Source organism: Schistocerca gregaria, chromosome X (genome assembly GCF_023897955.1).
Source record: "Schistocerca gregaria isolate iqSchGreg1 chromosome X, iqSchGreg1.2, whole genome shotgun sequence".
NCBI classification, from domain to species: domain Eukaryota; kingdom Metazoa; phylum Arthropoda; class Insecta; order Orthoptera; family Acrididae; genus Schistocerca; species Schistocerca gregaria.
The window spans coordinates 183,060,738-183,083,722 of NC_064931.1; the positions used below are offsets into that span (position 1 = coordinate 183,060,738).

Genomic DNA, 22,985 nt, shown 5'->3' on the forward strand with positions numbered 1-22,985 from the left:
GCGAAAACGAAGAGCTCTGATCCGTGTGCTGTACAAGACCCCAGAGTATTGGCAATGATTCGAGTACTCGTCGCCATGTTGTCTTCTCTGAGACTAAGCACCACAACCCTCTACTTGTGAAAGTACTTCGCAGACGTTATTGTATTCAGATGAAATACAATGTCCTAATTATTGCAGAAGGGACTGACGACGGCATTCTCTTCTCAATTTGTGCACGTATCGTAAAGCGGGAGATTTGAAAGCAATCTGATCTCCAAACGTTTAGGGAGCAGTCAAATGAAAACCGGACACGGGCCACAATGGGACCATGCAATGATTCCATTCAAAAATAATCACGACAGTTGTTAAGACATATACCCCTACGTGAGACGAGGCGACCAATTCCTGTTTCGTAGGACGCGGTCGTCCGCCGATGGATCCACAACAGCGCCCATTATTGCACTTCCTCGTCCAACTGAAATCGACGTCCACGTATATCTCTTTCTTCAGATCGCCAAAGATGTGACAATCACACATTGAAAGATCAGGGCCATCCCTCAGGATGCTGCGGTGTTTCCCAACCAAATGACTAAAGTTTAGCCTTCGTCCGATTGGCAGTGTTTGGGGCGGGCGTTATAGTGCAACAGAATGATTCAGTCCAACAAAGCGAGGACAACCGGCAAAACCAACACTGGAAACATCCCACATCTACCCCGCCAAAGGAATTCGGAACTGTTCACACAAGTTCCTGTAAGGTCATGATGACCTTCTTCGACTGCAGGTGCCCTCTGCTCTTAAAGTTCCTCGAGATCTGAACCTCAATTAGGGTGCAGAGCTATGAAGGCACTTATCAGAAAATGCGACAAGTCATTAAGTCAAAATGCCCAGGAATGCTGTCGGACGGAATTATCCTGGTGCACAATAACGTCCTCCCCCCCCCCCCTCCCCCCCTCCCCCCCCCTCCCCCAATCGGACGAAGGCTACGCTTCAGCGATTTGGTTTGGAAACACTGCAACATCCTCCGCACTGTCTGGATCTATCACCGTGTGATTTTCACATCTTTAGCAACCCGAAGAAAGATATGCGTGGACGTCGGTTTCAGTCGGACGAGGAAGCGCAACAGTGAGTCCGCATTCCGATGAGTCAGCGATCAGCAGCGTTCTACGAAAAAGCAATTGATTGTCTCCTCTACCAGTGGGATAAATGTCTTAACGCGTGTGGTGATTACTTTCGAGTGGAACACTGGTCCCATTGTAGCGGATATTTGATTTTCTTTTGGCTGCCCCTCATTTCTTACATCCAAACCATACATTTCTGGAGAGTGATTGATTATCAAAGCTTTATTTACTAAGTCCCCTCTACAACCACTAGAATCCTTCGTTACTATCGCTTTTGTGACTACGATGCAATTATAGGTCTTTTAAACTGTGTTTTAGATACTAGTTCAGTACAGGGTTATACGTCAGACACTGGGAGCAATTTTTCTTCTGTAGTAAACAAGGATGACCATGATTCGAGTGACGAAAAAGGTAAGAAAAGTATGACGAAATATTTTTTCGTATTCTGGAGATAGGCATATTATATACCTTTATTGTGTATCAAAACTCACATGACAGAAAAAGAAAACGTCCTCAGATTTTCGTATAAACATGTCAGAGTAAATATTACAACAGTGCAACTCCCAGAATCCTCGTCCATTTACAAGCAATGGACTAAGGACTCATTTGCCGATGAATATCCTAGCAGCTGTAAAGAAGAAGAATCCTTCAAACCGTTGCACGATGTGCCATGTGGCGCAACAGGGGAAAATGGTATGAAGTTGGTTGACAATGATGTTGTGTTTTGTTGTGTTTTTCTTCATTCACGAGAATGTCTGTAAATGATCCGCACCAAAACATGATTCTGAGCTTATATAGACGGTACGTATAGAGTTTTTAAAGTAAGGGTACCAAATTTGAATCCTAAACAGTATTTGTTTTTTATATATTTTTTTAAAAATGTATGTCAGCACTTTTGCTGACTGCGATCCTATTCAAAACTAACAGGTTACAGGGACGTCACTTAAAGCTGATACATATGGGTTGGAGTGAGCGTATGAATGTGTATTTCCAGTGGCCAGGGATTTCTGTTCATTCTTTCTTTTTCAGAATTTGAAATGTAAATCACCGCCTCCAAAATTTGAGTGCAGAATTGCTACGATTGCTGCATATGACTATAGAAGTTCCGTAACAATGGAAAAGAATGCCGCGAGAGCAGTCTGTACTCGACTTACGGAGTTCCGGCCTTTTGGAACAGTCGATGTTGAAGGGCAGGTCGCACTTCTCCTGGTCGGGGCTGTAGTCGTTGAAGACCATGCCGTCGGGGCAGAGCTTCTCGGTGATGGCGCCGTCGCGGCATTCGTAGTACTTGTCGCACTGGTAGGCGTCTGCGAAGTAGCCGTTCGGCTCGGGGCACTCGTCCGCCAGTTCGCCATCCGCCGCGGGCGCCGCCGTCGTCGGCTTCTTGCGGGACTGCGCCACGCTCCCACCTGCAACACACGCACACACTCCTACTTCCTGCGCCTTGTCTCATGCACATAAACTCACACTAACTGCTAGGCGTACACTTAACACAGCGTGGGCAAAGTAAGACTCCCACAACACGCCTTAGGGTCGGCAACCCCCGTCCCATCTTCCACATCTGTGGCACACGATGTTAGTCGGGTTGCCTGTCGTAGGTGCATGAAATATTTTCCGGCCAGTTTTACGAAGGCTATTTGGGAAGTTACATCACGAAATGGAAACCACTGTGAAAATCAAAAACGTTTTGCTTGCAACAGTTTGCTACATATTCCAGCTATTCCTCTATATAGTCGCTGTTTCGACTTACAAGGGAAGCCCATCACGTTGGGCTCGTAGATTTACTTCAAACTTTGTATAACTTTAGTAAACCATTAAAACAACATAATGTGCAAGTAGTAAGGTGTACTACTCAGGCACTCCCGAGGAAACCACTAGAGAAATTATGCTCGTCTATTATGTAACTGATGCATATGTGCGTAGGTGTCGGAAGTTAGATTTCACGGTGGTCAAGTGGTTAGCTTTAGAACTCGCTCAAACTCAATTTTAACCGATACTTTTTTCATCACTGGCCATATTATTTAATTTATGTAATATTTGAGAGGTAATATAATTTCAAAAAAACCACGTGTATTTGAATGAAGTTATAGTGAATTTCATGTTATTTGACTACTAACTATTTTTAATTAAATTTAATTATTAGAACAAACATGTTTATAACTATCGACAAGAAAATGAAGAAACGCATAAAGTTTTCCTGAAAATGTATCCCAGATGTGATTTGCGAAATCCTTTATACATGCAATCTGGTAATGTATTCGTAACTACTTTGCACCTCGACTTTTAGAGCTGCACACAAGGAGGCAGGCCCCGTTTGGAAGTTAACCTGCTTAGCGGTGAGACGTTGCTAATGCAGCAAGAACGAATAGTGTAGGTGCAAATTTTTCGAATGAGCAGGAGTCGAACCGTCAACTCGTACTCGTTCGTCTTACGAAGCTCGAACACTAACCACTCCACCATCATGAGCTCTAACGTCCGCACCTATGTACAGATACATCAGTTACATAATAGACGCTTAAAACTTCTCTTGTGATTTTACGAAATTGCCAGAGTAGTACACCTTAATACTTGCACATTATGTTGTTTTAAGTACCTACTAAAGGTGTACAAAGTCTTAAGTAAATCCACGATCCAAACGTCTTGGCCTCCCCTTGTTAGACGTTGTTCCAACAAACTGTCACAGAAGGCAGCCGCCTGCGCTTACCGTCAATTCTCTACTCTGGACTACAGCTCGTTGTCTGTGCCAAAACGTTCTCTTTGTAGCCAGCGGTTCAAGTGAGAAGAGATGAAACTCAGGGGGGAACCGATTATGGGCTGTATTGTGGTCGATCAAACATTTCTCGTCGATAACGCTGCAAAACCTTTGCCATCGATAATGCTGCACTGGCTCCTTCGTTGCCCCTGCAGAATGGGACCTGGAATATGGTCACTAAGAAAGAAACGCGTAACAGTTGTGTTATGTGGGCTGCATCACATCAGGCGAAATCTCTCACCAGACCCTTATACTTGGCGAGTGACACTATTTATCTAGACATATTTACGTGCTCTCTGTTCCCTTAGAACTCAAAAGATCGACGTGACGCGATCGACAGGCATACTAGAGACTGCCCAATACTATGCAAAGCTTCGTCGGATTTTCAATGTAGTTTCCTTTTCGTGCCCAATAGGACCTTATTTTGCGAATAGCCCTCGTATTTTGTCTACCCCCTATAATAACAGATCAAAGTTCAAGAATGTGTTATACGGCACACGAAAACCACTAGTGTTTACTTTAGAAACACCAAGGCTGTTGCCTAAAATTATGCTCAGATAATTCTGCTTTTGGACAAAACTTTCAGTGAAAGTATTTGTAAAACTGTTTGCATATAATGGATTAATTATTTCTGATTGTCTTCTTGTATTCAAGTATCGTTGTTGCCCTACAAAATTTTCCAAGCTATTATTTGCATAACTAAGAAGGATGAGAACAATTTGCGGGCATACACATCTTTAGTGCAGTGCTTATGTGCGGCTTAAATTCTGCTGGTCGTTCTTTTACTCTCTCAGTTGCGTCCTCATTTTTACATGGATAGTGACAAGTCTATGGTCGTTTTTAACATTTGTCCTCATTGATGTGGTGTAACAGGTGTACCACACTTAACAGCATGAATATACCCAACTTACGAATTCTCTGATTTAATTTGGTTTATGATGAATTCCTCTATCTGTTCTGTATGTGTGTTTGATATTTGTGTTTACCTGTCAATATGTGTCGTTAGAGGAGGATGTATGCGATGTTCGTCGTACTTCAGTGTATTTTGTTGCTGCTTTGGTCTATAGTTGTTATCCAGTTAGTCTCATGTTCCACGAATCATTTGTACAATTAATCGTAAGTGTACACCACTACGTCAAATTGCTCTGAACTGACATCTCATTTATAAAGGTCCGAATTTAATTAAGCAATCGCTTCTAATTCTATTCTGAAACCTGGTATTCTCAGCACACTCTTGAGACTACGGATCTAAGAATACTGAATTCCCTAACGATTTCCGAAATTAAATGTCCAATTCATGTAGTTCCAACTACCATTCCGTGTTCAAAGTCTCTTAATTCCCGTCGTGCGACCCCAATCACATCGGAAATCTTTGCACATGAATCACCTGAATGCAAATGATAGCTCCGCCAATACACTTCCCTAGTATACCTTGCGTACGCGATACTAACGACATCTGTGTCTGTACATATAGCTATTCCACGACTTTTGTCACCACAGTATATAACGTCTGCGAGGTGGCACAGTTTTTAAGATGCTGAACTATCATTCCTGATGTTCGTTTTTTCGACCATACAAGCCCTGGCTATGGACAATTACGTGTAGATAAGGGTAAAGACTATCATATACTCTGTTTATAGTACCGTCTAGGCAATCATTGCTCTCCTCTTATCCAGCTTAACATCCAACACTATTATATGAGCAGTATAGGGAAATAAACTAGAACAACCATTTTTTCAAAATCATTTTCTGTATCGGGAGCCAAACTTCGCAACGATCTCCTTCAAAATCTCAGCAAAATTCCGCTCCGTTTCCACCTCGAAAGATAATTAAAGGTCTACCTTCTATCACAATTGCCATTTATTCTGCATACGTTTCTGCAGTACAGTATAGTCACCCTCCCCTCTCTCAGTATTCCCCAGCCTCTGTGTCTACAGCGCCTTCTATTGAAACAATATACCCTATCTTACAAGTTTCCGTCACTGGCATATCCCTATTCTGTCATCATATCTCCAGTATCGGATGATGTTGAAAAGTACAAAATTAATATTTTTGTTATTGTTTATATACGTTATTATCAATATTGAGAATCACAATTATTATTAGATATGTCGGCAGTTATAATTTTCCTCGTTAGACTATCTCAGACGTATACATAACTGAGCCACAAGTACGTAAAGAAATTGAGAAGTTTGGTAAACAATTTTTGCAACTTTTTTATATGTATGTTCCTCTCCACTGTCGGGATCCCCTGGTCGGATAAAATAAGTAAATACCCCATCCGGCCATCCAGATTTTGGTTTTCCGTGGTTTCCTGATATCGCTTAAGATATATGCCGGGATTGGTCCTCTGTAAAGGACACGGCCGATGTTCTTCGACATACTTCCCCAGTCCCAGCTTGTACTTCGTCTCCCATGAACTCGTTGTCGATGGAACTGTACACCGTAATGTTCCTTTCTTCCTTTCTAAACGTCTAATTACAGTGGGAGGCAGCAAGAAGGAATCAAACATTTTTGTGTTTTATGTTTTAGTCTTAAATCACGTTAAGAAAATACCTATGTCGTGGATTCACAGCTGCTTCCTCTCTAGTATAATCCAAACGGTATACCGCAGGAAGATCCCGTAGAACGAGATGTTAATTAATGCATACGGGTTTAAGAAAGGTCAGACGACGTGACATTCGGAAAGATCAAGGCAAACGAGCAAGTGTCGCCCGAAATGGCAATGCGGGATCGCGTACATCCGCAATTAAAAGTTGACAGCAATCTACTAATTTATCTTCCTTGTACTCCAGAAACGTCATCTGGAGCGGATGACTCGCAATTCGCGCAAAAACAAAGGTTTGGTTTAAGGCATGGGTACCACCCTAAGCTCTAACCTCTCAGGAAGTTTCACTTAAACTGTTATTTCGCTGATATACTACAGCGGGAATAAATGTTTGTGTGGCGACGAAATATATGAGCTCTACTCTTGAACAATTTCTTCGTGGAAGAACTAGTATAAGAAAAAAAAAATCCGTAACGGACGTCTTCCTTGAAGCAAAAATTTCCGGGCCTCACTCCGGATGTCAGTGTCAAGAATCCAAAACTCAACAATGCTCCGAGATTTCTCTCTTTGCTTAACACTAAAGCGGTAAAAAAAGATATTATGTCGTATCCGAGATTGTTAATTATGTCAATTTACCATTGTGGGGGGGGGGGGGGAGGGGAGGAAAGGAACTGATGATAATAGCTGCACGAGGACTTTCTGCAGAATCGGCGGTGACTGTATGGCAGGCCGGGACTCGAACCCGAGATCTTCAGCTTACAAGGCAGCTGCTTTAACCATTACGCCATCTGGATCCAGCGTTTATCTCGCTACCTATCCGCAGTCCCCTTTCATGTGCCTGCTAACTTTTTTTAGATTTCCACAGGAGGTCGAAAGATACTGTGCATTCGGACTGGAGGTTGTGGATTCATTGCCCATTCGTGCAAATCAATTATATGAATGCATTCTCATCACACATACGATATCGTTAAAGCTCTCTTCTGCGATGACGCTCGACACTGAGAAAGTGTTTTAAAGAATACTGTTCCTTGGTTACATTTTGATGGGTAATTGACGGCCGGCGGAGGGAGAATAGCTGGTGGAAGGTCATAATTCGCCAACTTCGTTTAGATTTACCTGCATGTTCGGATGAACAGACATTAATGGCGATTTAGAGCCGTCCAAAATTAATAAGAAATAAATTAGCTGAATGTGAATATTTTCGAGTCAGCTGTGTTAGATATAAATGTACTAGATATAGATGTACTAGATATAGATGTACTACTGACACACGAAAATTTGTGCGGAACCGAGGCTCATCTACAGCCTGTGTAAGGGACTATGGTTTAGTTATGTAGACAGTGTGATATAGGGAAGTTTGGATCGAGTTGGGACGCGTGCACGAGTAGCCAATGAGGGTAAGCCGACCGCTCGAGGTAAGGGAGAAATCCGGGTTCGACCCCCAGTCCGGCATAAATTTTCATGTCAATGAAAAGGAAAGTTGCTACTCACTATATAGCTAAGTGATGAGTAGCAACTTTCCTTTTCATAATATGGCTACATTCCATCCTGAATTATCTATTGTTTAATAGATAGTATATCTATACGTAATACAGTTGATTCCAATATATTCGTATTGAGCGAATTTATTACGAAGTCTTTGACCTTGCCTGGGAAAGAGTGGATGCAGTCTCTCGCCTCCGTAGAGCAAGAACATGTGCGCATAATGAGCCGTCGGTAGGATGGGAACCGTAAGCTCAAGGAGGCCCTAGGCTACGTGCCGGCGGCTCAGTGTTTCTCACTACCCCCTTCTTTCATTTATGACATCACAACCGTTAGCCTATTCTGAACAAGCACTCAAAGTATTTAGATATAGACCTGATAGTTACTAACAGATAGCAGAAATGCACAGGAAAACAACATTTATTAGAATCTACACGGGTAGGCAATACGATATTCTGTGAGACAAAGGATATTCCTTTCGCAAATCAATGATTTTCTCTCCGCTCACTCATAACATCTGTAAGCTAGAGAAAAACTCCGTAGGTCAAAAGGTCCTAAATTTTATGAGAAATCACGTTTTTCACAAATCCTACTTCATTTATATATCGCAGTATTTCTTTATACTAACTGAATGGGAAAACATTTATCCGTCTTACAACTCAGACGTATCAGAAATTCTCCTCGAACTGTTCAGCTTCCAATCATCGGTAGGCGTTGGACAATGTGAAAGTCTGTTTACTGGAAACGGTCAGAGGTCGGTTTCTGCAGAAATCTGGTTGCGTCCTGTAGGACGAATTCCTGGAAATATCCGCAAGAGTGCCAGCGTGACACTTGTCTTGGTTTCAAAGCTTCCGTATGGCCTTAATGCCACAAGTTGCGCTAGTGAAACCAAAAAAGTCTTCACTTGCTACAAACAAGTTCCAGAAATCAACAAATATGGTTGTTTCAAAAACCTTAATTAGGAAATCATTTTTTTAAACTGATCATACAACACTTGGAACTGAATGTTCTATTAACATGCAGCTAAATAAAGTTTAAGGCAAGCCAGTTAAGTTGAAATACGAGAAACTAGTTCACGAACAACGGTTAAGATATTCGGTCAGATTTCGGACGGCGTAGGTTTCAGTTCCCCGTCCGGCCACACGGATTTATATTTTACTCAGTTTTCCTAAATTACTTCAAGGCAATGAGAGGGTGGTTCTTTCGATAATGAGTTGGACGATTCCTTCTTGCTGTTTTACTCCAACTGAGTCGTTCAGAATAACCTCCTTCTCCTGCAGCACAAATCTATTTATGTTTTGGCAAAAATAGGAGTGAAGTGAATACGTCGAAACAAAAGTTTTTCATTGCAATTTTTTTTTGATTCAGCTCAATAATTGATTCCGACTTCATGACCATCATTATTTTGATCTGGAGAAGACTTTTTTCCTGTGCTGGTACACCACTTTCAGTTAATTTCGTTATGTGCTATATACGTCGTGGACACATTTGTATCTGAGACTACTATTTTGCTGTAGTGTCATTTCAGTGCTCTAGTTCTTTTTTTTTACTTCATTCTTCACTCCTTATAATTTGACTAGTATAGTATTTTCACTGGATTTGTAACACGCCATTGTAAACTGTGCATAGCTGGCATTTTTAATTTTAACTAATATTTTGCTGTGCACCCATTTTTATTTTCTCCGCTTTTAACAAATTGCATTTTAGCTTACGTAAAATTTCGAATATCCCTTCCTTGCGCTCGTAGCACGCCATTGTTGATTCTGCTTACGGAGAGTGACACCTAACGGCCAAACCCCCTATGCTGTTTGTATTGAGCCGTTATCGTAGTGTTTTAATGACGGCCCAACGTTACAGGCCGTAACTGTTCATCACAGCTTTATTGCATTTTGCAACATGTGAAGATGTCAGCCATGTCTATCAATTTTATTTGCTTCGTTTACTAAGTTTAAGGAGGCAGGTATGTCATTTGTTAGATGCATCTCAGAAAATGTCAATCAATGATATTAATTATAATTTTGCACCTTGCCATAATGCTCTGACTCATAAAGGTGCCACATCTTTTTTAAATCAGTCTGATAATGATCATTACGATCGAAACCAGTTATTGAACAGAATTAAGGAAATTTACGATAAAAGACTGTCTTGATTCTGACATACTCTTAAACATTATATAGCTGTTACCTTCAAGGTAACCATGTTGTCCCTCATCTAGAAGTGAAGTGATTTGACATGTGCGTTATTCTGTCTGCATGGGATATGACATCATACACTGTGCACAGTTTGTCCCACAATGGCAGTTTGTGGGAAAGGGAACCATACTGCAAGAACAAGTAAATATCTTCCTCTGTACTCACCATCAACTCTTTGCAGCAGATGGCTAGGCTTTGCATACCTCGATAAGCTCTTAAGCCCACGACCATAGACTTGGGCACAGGAAACGTACCTGGAGAACGACTGCATCAGATCAGAAAAACTACATCAAAGACGCCGATGAAAAATGGTTGTGTTCCAAGGCTACCACCTGTGAAACAGGCACCAACCATACAGGAATGTATCGCGGGTTGCCGAAACATTGGCCGTCCAACGCCATTACCTGAGGACATTGTACGAGGCTTATTCAGAAACTATGGTCCGATCGGTCGCGAGTGGGAACCATTGTGAAAATCAAAAAGATTTTATTTTCAACAGTTAGCTACAGCTTCCAGATACTTGTCTACATAGTGGCCGCTCAGACTTACACATTTGTCGTAGCACTGTTCAAACTTTCCAGCACCCTCATCATAGAAGGCAGCCAACTATGCTTTCCGCCAGTTCTCTGAACAGCTCGTTGTCTGTGCCGAAATTTTGCCTTCATAGCCAGCGGCTCATGTGAGCAGACATGAAACTCAGAGGGAGTCAGTTACGGTCTGTACTGTGCGTGATCAAACACTTCCCTTCGAAAACGCCACGCGAATTATCATCCAGAAAGATAAAATGTTGGCGATACGGTCCCACTATTAGTTGTAGAATCTCGTCCTCGTACGGTAGAGGAGCTAGACTGTTCTCAAGAACTACGAGAGGTGTACGATGGCCTCATGTAATGCCAGCCCAGAACATCAGTCCACACCACCTTGTTGCACCTGTTGGACACAGTATTGGAGACGTTCGATATGACAGGGTTGACTCCAAACACGTTGTCAGAAACAAACAAACAGACCGCCGGCCGCTGTGGTGGAGCTGTTCTAGGAGCTTCAGTACGGAACCACGCGGTTGTTACGGTCGCAGGTTCGAATCCTGCCTCGGGCATGGATGTGTGTGATGTCCTTAGGTTAGTTAGGTTTAAGTAGTTCTAAGTTCTAGGGGACTGATGACCTTGATGTTAAGTCCTGTAGTGCTTCCAGCCATTTGAACCATTTTGAACAAACAGACCCGATTTTCATCAGTAAAGTACACCAGACGTCAATTCTGAGGCGTTCATTCTGCATGATTTCTTACCCATCTGTGCCGGGGCCCACGGTGTTGCGAAATACGACCTGGTGCTCGCCAAGGCCGCCGGGAATAGAGATTCGCATCAGGCAGTCGTCTCCTAACAGTTCTATGCGACACAGAACATCCTCTAGCCTCTTCTAACGCCGAATTCAGTCCTGGAGCACTCAGCCCACCGTTCCTTTGAGTCAAAAGTAGTAGATATTGATCATTTAGTGCACCTGTCGAAAATGGATGGCTTGCGTGGTTTCAGTCCTCAACACTAACTTCAATAGGAACCGATTCCATATCTGCAGCACATCGCTTTGACTCCGGGGCGCTCGTCTACCAACTTCCCTGGTTGAGAATCCTTCTGCGCCTAACTTGAAGATGCGGACATGATCACTGGTCTCAACTGTCCTTCTTCGCACGAAGAATGTTCGTTCTTGACATATGTCTTCAATGCGTCCTTACTGGTGCCTAACTTTCAACTGAAATGCTGTGATCCCTTCGAGTGCAGCGTTCTATCCGAAGTGCGTTCGTGGTAACTGTGTGTATGTTCACCAAAAACGTGAGGGGTGACCTTCCGATCGGTACAGGAACAGTCGTAATAGAAACTCACCTACACGACATACCAAGCTAACGCAAAACTGTTGTTGGTCGCCCACATCTCGTGGTCGTGCGTTAGCGTTCTCGCTTCCCTCGCCCGGGTTCCCGGGCTCGATTCCCGGCGGGGTCAGGGATTTTCTCTGCCTCGTTATAGCTGGGTGTTGTGTGATGTCCTTAGGTTAGTTAGGTTTAATGGTTCAAATGGCTCTGAGCACTATGGGACTTAACATCTGTGGTCATCAGTCCCCTAGAACTTAGAACTAATTAAACCTAACTAACCTAAGGACATCACACACATCCATGCCCGAGGCAGGATTGGAACCTGCGACCGTAGAAGTCGCGCGGTTCCAGACTGAGCGCCTGAACCGCTAGACCACCGCGGCCGGCAGTTAGGTTTAAGTAGTTCTAAGTTCTAGGGGACTGATGACCTAAGATGTTAAGTCCCATAGTGCTCAGAGCCATTTGAACCATTTGTTGTTGGTGTGTGTATTAGAGGAAGTGGGGAACGGCCAATGGAAATGTTTAAATCTGTTGCTGGAGCAGGCTGAGACAGAAGGGGCGGGATAAATATTATATTATTTTGTGGAATTATTTGGAGTTGGTGAAATCGAGGAGTCGGCGGTAGTCGTCAAAGGTGTAAAAAGCGATGCTGGGCCCTGTGGAGCGGCTAATACAACAGATCTTCCCAGGGTCGTCACGTGAGAAGCCGCGCGCGTGTGCAGTAGCTCAGCGCCACAAACACAGAGTGAGTCGAGTAGGTATTAATAAGCAGAAAATCAGATAAGAGACGCAAGACCACTTATTAATGAATAACCTACCGGTGTATCCAAAACTTCTGTGCCAAGTTTATTTCGGGTTCCTTGAAAATTCAGTCACAATTTAACCCATTGACGAAATTTCCAAGAGAAAAGAAACGTCATAATAAAGTTTCCTAATATACTGAAGAATCGAAATCTGCAAACAGATTATGACTGCCGTCATTCTGAGAGGAGCCGATAATTTACTCAAAATGACGTCAACCGCTTAAAACTATTAAAGTTTTAAATGATATTTTTTCCTCCTTCAGGAGGTGTAGCGGTACAGTGAGAACCGCCTTCCCGACAGTCGGAACTGAGGCTGGATAAGAACCTCTGTCGACAAAAAGGGATTGTTGGCCGCTATGTCTCTGTAAGGAGGCTTGGACCCCTGAGTTTCTACACTCCTGGAAATTGAAATAAGAACACCGTGAATTCATTGTCCCAGGAAGGGGAAACTTTATTGACACATCCCTGGGGTCAGATACATCACATGATCACACTGACAGAACCACAGGCACATAGACACAGGCAACAGAGCATGCACAATGTCGGCACTAGTACAGTGTATATCCACCTTTCGCAGCAATGCAGGCTGCTATTCTCCCATGGAGACGATCGTAGGGATGCTGGATGTAGTCCTGTGGAACGGCTTGCCATGCCATTTCCACCTGGCACCTCAGTTGGTCCAGCGTTCGTGCTGGACGTGCAGACCGCGTGAGACGACGCTTCATCCAGTCCCAAACATGCTCAATGGGGGACAGATCCGGAGATCTTGCTGGCCAGGGTAGTTGACTTACACCTTCTAGAGCACGTTGGGTGGCACGGGATACATGCGGAGGTGCATTGTCCTGTTGGAACAGCAAGTTCCCTTGCCGGTCTAGGAATGGTAGAACGATGGGTTCGATGACGGTTTGGATGTACCGTGCACTATTCAGTGTCCCCTCGACGATCACCAGAGGTGTACGGCCAGTGTAGGAGATCGCTCCCCACACCATGATGCCGGGTGTTGGCCCTGTGTGCCTCGGTCGTATGCAGTCCTGATTGTGGCGCTCACCTGCACGGCGCCAAACACGCATACGACCATCATTGGCACCAAGGCAGAAGCGACTCTCATCGCTGAAGACGACACGTCTCCATTCGTCCCTCCATTCACGCTTGTCTCGACACCACTGGAGGCGGGCTGCACAATGTTGGGGCGTGAGCGGAAGACGGCCTAACGGTGTGCGGGACCGTAGCCCAGCTTCATGGAAACGGTTGCGAATGGTCCTCGCCGATACCCCAGGAGCAACAGTGTCCCTAATTTGCTGGGAAGTGGCGGTGCGGTCCCCTACGGCACTGCGTAGGATCCTACGGTCTTGGCGTGCATCCGTGCGTCGCTGCGGTCCGGTTCCAGGTCGACGGGCACGTGCACCTTCCGCCGACCACTGGCGACAACATCGATGTACTGAGGAGACCTCACGCCCCACGTATTGAGCAATTCGGCGATACGTCCACCTGGCCTCCCGCATGCCCACTATACGCCCTCGCTCAAAGTCCGTCAACTGCACATACGGTTCACGTCCACGCTGTCGCGGCATACTACCTGTGTTAAAGACTCCGATGGAGCTCCGTATGCCACGGCAAACTGGCTGACACTGACGGCGGCGGTGCACAAATGCTGCGCAGCTAGCGCCATTCGACGGCCAACACCGCGGTTCCTGGTGTGTCCGCTGTGCCGTGCGTGTGATCATTGCTTGTACAGCCCTCTCGCAGTGTCCGGAGCAAGTATGGTGGGTCTGACACACCGGTGTCAATGTGTTCTTTTTTCCATTTCCAGGAGTGTATTTAGTTAGAAAAGGCTCTATATTTTTAAACGTCGGAAACCTACAGGAGTGATGTGCCACCAAGCCGTAAAAGGGCTAGCTGACCCTTCAGTTTGAGCTTCGAGCCGGGGGACCAGCAGCTGCAGCTTGGTTACTGTCGCGGACACGACTTGCTACACGTACAGTAGTTAGTATTAGTTTGGCTGTTCATCATCTTGAACACAAAGTAGCGACATCGTACGCGTACGTTCGCCGTTGCATTCGCTCCACAAAAACGAGTATCTCGAGCCATGACCGCAACGAACACCGCCAACGATGTGGTACGATTCACCTCAGTCTCCTCCTTTGCCGCCAGTTCTCTGTGGTTCAGCACTCTCTCCGCAGACTGATCACATTTCTGTGTACCTAGATATGGTTGCAATATATGTGCTCTGCGTCATTTTACAATCCACAACGGCAGTGAAGGCTGCTTTCGGCTAAATATTGTGTTTTACTTGACTCCAATTTCAGAATATATCAACAGTTTTGTTATTCATTATTTCTTTCTTACACTACCGGCCATTACATTTGCTACACCAATAAGAGATGCAGATGATAAACGGGTATAAATTGGACAAATATATTATACTAGAACTGACATGTGATTACATTTTCACGCAATTTGGGTGCATAGATCCTGAGAAATCAGTACCCGGAACAACCATCTCTAGCCGTAATAACAGCCTTGATACGCCTGAGCATTGAGTCACACAGAGCTTGGATGGCGTGTACAGGTACAGCTGCCCATGCAGCTTCAACACGATACCACAGTTCATCAGGAGTAGTGACTGGCGTATTGTGACGAACCAGTTGCTCCGCCACCATTGACCAGACGTTTTCAATTGGTGAGAGATCTAGAGAATGTGCTGGCCAGGGCAGCAGTCGAACGTTTTCTGTATCCAGAAAGGCCCGTACAGGACTTGCAACATGCGGTCGTGCATTATCCTGCTAAAATGTAGGGTTTTGCAGGGATCGAATGAAGGGTACAGCCACGGATCGTAACACATCTGAAATGTAGCGTCCACTGTTCAAAATGCCGTCAATGCGAACAAGAGGTGATCGAGACGTGTAACTAACGGCACCCCATACCATCACTATGGGTGATACGCCAGTATGGCGATGACGAATACACGCTTCCAATGTGCATTCACCGCGATGTCGACAAACACGGATGCGACCGTCATGATGCTGTAAACAGAACCTGGATTCATCCGAAAAAATGACGTTTTGCCATTCGTGCACCCAGGTTCGTCGTTGAGTACACCATCGCAGGCGCTCCTGTCTGTGATGCAGCATCAAGGGTAACCGCACCCATGGTCTCCCAGCTGGTAGTCCATGCTGCTGCAAACGTCGCCGAACTGTTCGTGCAGATGGTTGTTGTCTTTCATACGTCCCCATCTGTTGACTCAGCGATCGAGACGTGGCTGCACGATCCGTTACAGCCATGCGGATAAGATGCATGTCATCTCGACTGCTAGTGATATGAGGCCGTTGGGATCCATCACGGCGTTCCGTGTTACCCTCCTGAACCCACCGATTCTATATTCTGCTGACAGTCATTGGATCTCGACCAACGCGACCAGCAATGTCGCGATACGATAAACCGCAATCGCGGTAGGCTACAATCGGACCTTTATCAAAGTCGGAAATGTGATGGTACGCATTTCTCGTCCTTACACAAGGCATCACAACAACGTTTCACCAGGCAACGCCGGTCAACTGCTGTTTGTGTATGCGAAATCGGTTGGAAACTTTCCTCATGTCAGCACGTTGTAGGTGTCGCCACCGGCACCAACCTTGTGGGAATGCTCTGAAAAGCTAATCATTTTTTATATCACAGTATCTTCTTCCTGACGGTTAAATTTCGCGTCTGTAGCACGTCATCTTCGTGGTGTACAGTTTTAATGGCCAGTAGTGTATCAACAGTTTTGTTACTCCTTATTTCTTTTTTATTAGTGATATCCTTCCACCTTTGCCAGTATCCAAACAAATCAGGGACATCCTTCTAGTAGGTATCAGTCTAAAATCCCAGCAGCTCGTTAACAATTACCAAGCCCGCTAACTGGGGTGTTCAAATTAAAGGAAGGCATCGAAGCAAATCAGAGGCGAGCTCCTAGATTTTTCAGCAGTAGGTTCGGTCTGCACACAAGTATTATGAAGATGCTTCGTGAACTCAAATGGGAATCCCTGGAGAGAAGACGACGCTCTTTTCGCGAAGCAATATTGCGGAAATTTAGAGAACTTCCATTTGATGGCGACTACAGAACGATTCTGCTGTTACCATGTGCTTTTCGCGCAACGATCACGAACGTAAGATGAGAGAAATTAGGACTGGTACGGAGGCTTTTAGACAGGCGTTTTCCTCTTGATATATCTGCGAGTAGAACAGGATAGGAAATGACAAGTAGTGATACGTGGAACCCTTCGCCATGCAACGTAAGGAGGCTTGCGACGTATATATGTAGATTTAGAATTGGAATAAGCTCCTTTTATTTGCGCCCCCTGGTGTTGGAAGAACTGTGGAAGACAGTGAGGTATGGTAGTTGCTAGTGAAGGTCATTTCTGAGTATTGCTTGTATGAGATAGGGAGTTAGTGATCTTCAGTGATTAATATACACTGAATCGCCAGTGAAACTGGTATGGGCATGTGTATTCAAACACAGAGATCTGTAAACAGCCAGAATGCGACGCTGCGGTCGACAACGCTTATATAAGGCAACAATAGGCCGGCGCAGTTGTTAGATCGGTTACTGCTGCTACAAGGGTGGGTTGTCAAGGTTTAGGTGAGTTTGAACGTGATGTTACAATCGGCGCACGAGCGATGGGACACAGTATCTTCGAGATAGCGATAAAGTGGAGTTTTTCCCGGACGATCATTTCACGAGTGTACAGCGAATATTAGGAATCCGGTAAAACATCAAATCTCCGACATCGCTGCGGCCGGTAAAAGGTACTACAAGAACGGGACCAAAGACAACTGTAGAGAATCGTTCAACGTGACAGAAGTGCGACCCTTCCCCAAATTGCTGCAGATTTTAGTGCTGGGCCATCGACAAGTTTCAGCGTGTGGACCATTCAACGAAACATCATCGATATGGGTTTTCGGAGCCGAAAGTCGACTCGAGTACCCTTGATGACTGCACAACACAAAGCTTTACGCCTCGCCTGGGCCCGTTAACATAGACATTTGACTGTTGATGACTGGAAACATGTTGCCTGATCGGACGAGTCTCGTTTCAGATTGTATCGAGTGGATGGACGTGTACGGGTATGGAGACAATTTCATGAATAATGGACCCTGCATGTCAGCATATGATTAGTCACGCTAGTGGGGGCTCTGTAATGGTGTGGGACGTGAGCAGTAGGAGTAATTTGGGGGCCCCTGAGACGTTTAGAAACAACTCTGACAACTCTGACGTAAGCATCATGTCTGATCACTTGTATCCTTCCACGACTATTGTGCATTCCGACTGTCTTGGGCATTTTCAGCTGGACAATGCAACACCCCACACGTCCAGAATTGCTACAGAGTGGCCCCAGAAACACTCTTCTGAGTTTAAACACTTCCGCTGGCGACCAGACTCCCCAGACATAAACATTGTTGGGAATATCTAGAATGCCTCCCAACGCGCTGTTCAGAAGAGATCTAAACCCCTCGTACTCTTACGGATTTATGGACAACCCTGCAGGATTCATGGTGTAAATTCAAGCCAGCACTACTTTAGACATTAGTTGAGTCCATGACGTGTTGCGGCACTTCTGCGTGCTTGCGGGGGGAGGAGGAGGGGGGTAGCTGCACGATATTAGGCAGGTGTACCAGTTTCTATGGCTTTTCAGTGTAGCTGTTCTGTCAGCACGGGAAATCTTGAAAGAGTTTGCAGTTATATTCCCATGTGCGGACATAGAACTCTGCTTAGATGGTGAGCGGGGATGTGTGCGGTAAACAGCGGCCTCATATCAGATCGCGGATCTAGTAGCTAGCTGGAGGCGGTGTTCAATGAACGAAGCAGACCTGGCGAGATTTAATGTAAGCGGATAAATTCCGCTTGTTTCGCAGAAGATTTTGGTGTGGTGTGTTGTTGGGGCTGTTGCCCAATCGACACTGAACAGTATTCCTTTTTTTGTTGATGCTGGCGGAAGTTGCTAGACGCCAGTTGGTAGTGATGTATGAACTGTTAGCAGTGTACTTATTTCAGTCCTCTGGTCGAATCTCCAAATATTGTTTTTAGTTGTCGACTCTAGGAGAGGGACATTTTTAACTCAGTCTCACAGGTCAAAGCGAGGCTGGTTAGTCTAATTTAAACTGATTTCACAAGGGTACCAATACAGGGAATTAATCTGAGCAAGCCAATACACTTTTCCGAATGAATCTACGGAGCAATAAGTCACGTATATGATCTCGCGCGCCGGTCACCACTGGCAGTGTATGGATTCCAGCCGTGACAGCGAGTGGAACTTGAGTTCATAGCCGCGGATGCTCCGACATCGGATGAAACGACCGTTTCATCGTTTACATAGACTACCACTTTAACGTGTCACATCAGAAAGAGCGGATCTGAAATATTTCCGTGTGTTCTGAGCTACCAAACCACGCAACACGGATGCGAGGGACCGTGTCTCATTGGCTTGGAGCGTGCGACCTGAGGACACGGAACGTCTGGGACGTGGCCAGAAGGCCGCCCCGCCCTGCAAGGTTGATGGGTGTGGCCGCCGTCGCCCGGAACACCATTCGGCCGCCAAGGCGCAGAGCCCAGAATCGTGCATACGTTCAACCTTCACCTCCAAGTACAATCTGATTAACAGATCCATTGGGGTCAGAATGATCGACAGCATTAGAATACGAAGATCTTGTCCTCTCCTTTTTGGTACCGAAACTTCTTGTCACCTAACAGTATGTGTTACTTCTTCGCGTATCGATTTATTTACCTACTGGCCATTAAAATTGCTACACCACGAAGATGACGTGCTACAGACGCGAAATTTAGCCGACAGGAATAAGATGCTGTGATATGCAAATGGTTAGCTATTCAGAGAATTCACACAAGGTTGGCGCCCGTGGCGACACCTACAACGCGTTGACATGAGGAAAGTTTCTAACCGATTTCTCATACACAAACAGCAGTTGACCGGCGTTGCCTGGTAAAACGTTGTTGTGATGCCTCGTGTAAGGACCAGAAATGCGTACCATCACGTTTCCGACTTTGATAAAGGTCCGATTGTAGCCCATCGCGAGTACGGTTTATCGTAACGCGACATTGCTGCTCGCGTTGGTCAAGATCCAATGACTGTTACCAGAGTATGGAGTCGGTGGGTTCAGGAGGGTAATACGGAACGCCGTGATGGATCCCAACGGCCTCGTATCACTAGCAGTCGAGATGACATGCATCTTATCCGCATGGCTGTAACGGATCGTGCAGCCACGTCTCGATCGCTGAGTCAACAGATGGGGACGTTTGCAAGACAACAACCATCTGCACGAACAGTTCGACGACGTTTGCAGCAGCATGGACTACCAGCTGGGAGACCATGGCTGCGGTTACCCTTGACGCTGCATCACAGACAGGAGCGCCTGCGATGGTGTACACGACGACGAACCTGTTCACGAATGGCAAAACGTCATTTTTTCGGATGAATCCAGGTTCTGTTTACAGCATCATGACGGTCGCATCTGTGTTTGGTGACATCGCGGTGAATGCACAATGGAAGTGTGTATTCGTCATCGCCATAGTGGCGTATCACTCGGCGTGATGTTATGGGGTGCCATTGGTTACACGCCTCGGTCACCTCTTGTTCGCATTGACCGCACTTTGAACACTGGACGTTACATTTCAGATATGTTGGACCCGTGACTCTACCCTTCATTCGAACCCTGCAAAACCCTACATTTCAGCAGGATAATCCACGACCACATGTTGCAAGTCCTGTACGGGCCTTCCTGGATACAAAAAATTTTCGACTGCTGCCCTGGCCAGCACATTCTCCAGATCTCTCAGCATTTGAAAACGTCTGGTCAATGGTGGCCGAGCAACTGGCTCGTCACAATACTCCTGATGAACTGTGGTATCGTGTTGAAGTTGCATGGGCAGCTGTACCTGTACACGCCATCCAAGCTCTGTTTGACTCAATGCCCAGGCGTATCAAGGCCGTTATTACAGCCAGAGGTGGTTGTTCTGCGTACTGATTTCTCAGGATCTATGCACCCAAATTGAGTAAAGTTGTAATCACATGTCAGTTTTAGTATAATATATTTGTCTAATGAATCCCGTTTATCATCTGCATTTCTTCTTGGTGTAGCAATTTTAATGGCCAGTAGTGTATAAATGTGCACAGTTTATGTCTTAGATCTAACAGGATGGCGTTTTACTACACTTTATCACCTGTCTCCATCTTCCATGTTACTCTTCTTTTGTATGATGCGTATGACGAAGTTTTCAACATTGTGTTTCCCAACTGCTTAACCGTTTCACTGTTTCTTTGTCTTGTTGGTATATACTAACAGCAGAAATCAAGAGGGCATTAGGCAATACCATTGCGCAAATGAATTAAAGGGTCACTGTTTTGTAACTACATAATTTTCCCTCATTGCCGCCGGCCGTTGTGGCCGAGAGGTTCTAGCCGCTTCCGCCCGGAACCGCGCTGCTGCTACGGTCGCAGGTTCGAATCCTGCCTCGAGCATGGATGGGTGTGATGTCCTTAGGTTAGTTAGGCTTAAGTAGTTCTAAGTCTAGGGGACTGATGACCTCAGATGTTAAGTCCCATTGTGCTCAGAGCCATTTGAACCATTTTTGAACCCTCATTGACACGCAGAAGTGTGACAAATTCAAATGGCTCCAAGCACTATGGGACTTAACATCTGAGGTCATCAGTCTGCAGTTCAAGAGGAGGCGTGAGACGGGGGCAAGGTGGAATGTGACGTCCTTCCCCTTGTGTGACACGTCCACAGTGGCATTGGTCAGAATTGTGGTGAAATTCTGTAGCAATTCGACATCATTTACTCCCCTTACACCTCACATGAACTGCTGAGCTCTGGATTCTTCTCGCATGAGTCGACATCTTGCTATCAGAAGCGTTGTTGAGACCGAGAGTGATGTCTCTGGGCGTCCTCCTTTCTCTAAAGTACAGAGGAAGGTCTAAGGCATCTTTGAGCCAAATTTCAAGCTTCTGCGTCGCAATGAGGCTTTTTACGGTGCGAGTATTTAGTGTTGGTGTATGGTCTTATTTCAGACCTTTCTTAAGACATTTCTAATAAGAGAGCTTAAGTTCATTACCAATTAATGTATGTCAAACTGTTCCTAAGACAATGTCTCAAACGCAAATAAAGAGCTTCTAATCCATTTCTGTGGTTGGATGAGCTTATTTGGCTTTCTTTATTTACTATATTGTGCGTGTGTGGCGGGGGGAGGGGGGTGGAGCGGAGGGGTGTATAAGTGTGTGCTGGACGATGTGAAAGACTAACTGTGGATGCAAGTTGTACACAATTTTCTCAGAATACATATTCCTTGTACTGAACTTTTACGATCTTTACACTTTCCTTTTATTACTCTACACGATGGATTTTAAACAAAGAGATTTAAAATAAAATTATGTTGGACTCCTGCCTTCACCTTAGATATTGTGCACCTGATTTAAGTTCGCAAATTTTAACAAAATAACATCAGTAGAGTAACTTATGGAATCCGTAGTTTCGCGCATTAGTATCAGATTACCACGATCGAGTGTCATTCCAAGTAAAGAACACAGGAGGTTATTTGTTACTAATACGGACAAAACAATTCGTACTGCAATAAGATTGCTCCTGAGTGGAAAATTTATTAACATAAACTTCCGGATCACCAGAACATAAACTGAGGTGACAAAAGCCATGGGGTAACTCCTAATATCGCGTCGGGCGTCCTTTTACCCGGCTTAATGTAGCACCTGGAAGTGGCGTGGACTCAACAAGTCGTTGGAAGTCCCATGCAGAAATACTGAGCCATGCTGCCTCTATAGCAGTCCATAATTGCTAAAGTGTTGCCGGTGCAAGACTTCTTGCACGAACTGACCTCTCGATTATGTGGCACACATATTTGACGGGATTCATCTCGGGCAATCTGCAACCTGGGTGGCCAGACTATTCGCTCGAATGGTCCGGAATGTTCTTCAAACCAGTTGCCAACAGTTGTGATCCGGTAACATGGCGCATTGCCATCCATAAAAATCAATCAATGAATGGCTGCAAATGGCCTCCAAGTAGACGAACAAAACCATTTCCAGTCAATGACCGGTTCAGTTTGGTCAGAGGACGCATTCTATTGCACGTAAACACAGACCACACCATTATGAAGTTGCCACCAGCTTCGTAGTGCCTTGTCGACAACTTGGGTTCATGGCTTCATGTGCTCTGGAAACACTCGAACCCTGCCATCAGCTCTT

General features: G+C 45.1%; 1 protein-coding gene across 1 annotated transcript in view; it reads right to left on the reverse strand.

The window, feature by feature from the left end:
• LOC126298893 (protein obstructor-E-like) overlaps positions 1-22,985 on the reverse strand; it is a 79,556-nt gene that overhangs the window by 35,608 nt on the left and 20,963 nt on the right. Inside the window, exon 2 of the mRNA XM_049990432.1 lies at positions 2,252-2,506. Coding sequence (XP_049846389.1) covers positions 2,252-2,506 — 255 coding nt within the window. The remainder of the gene's footprint in view (positions 1-2,251; positions 2,507-22,985) is intronic.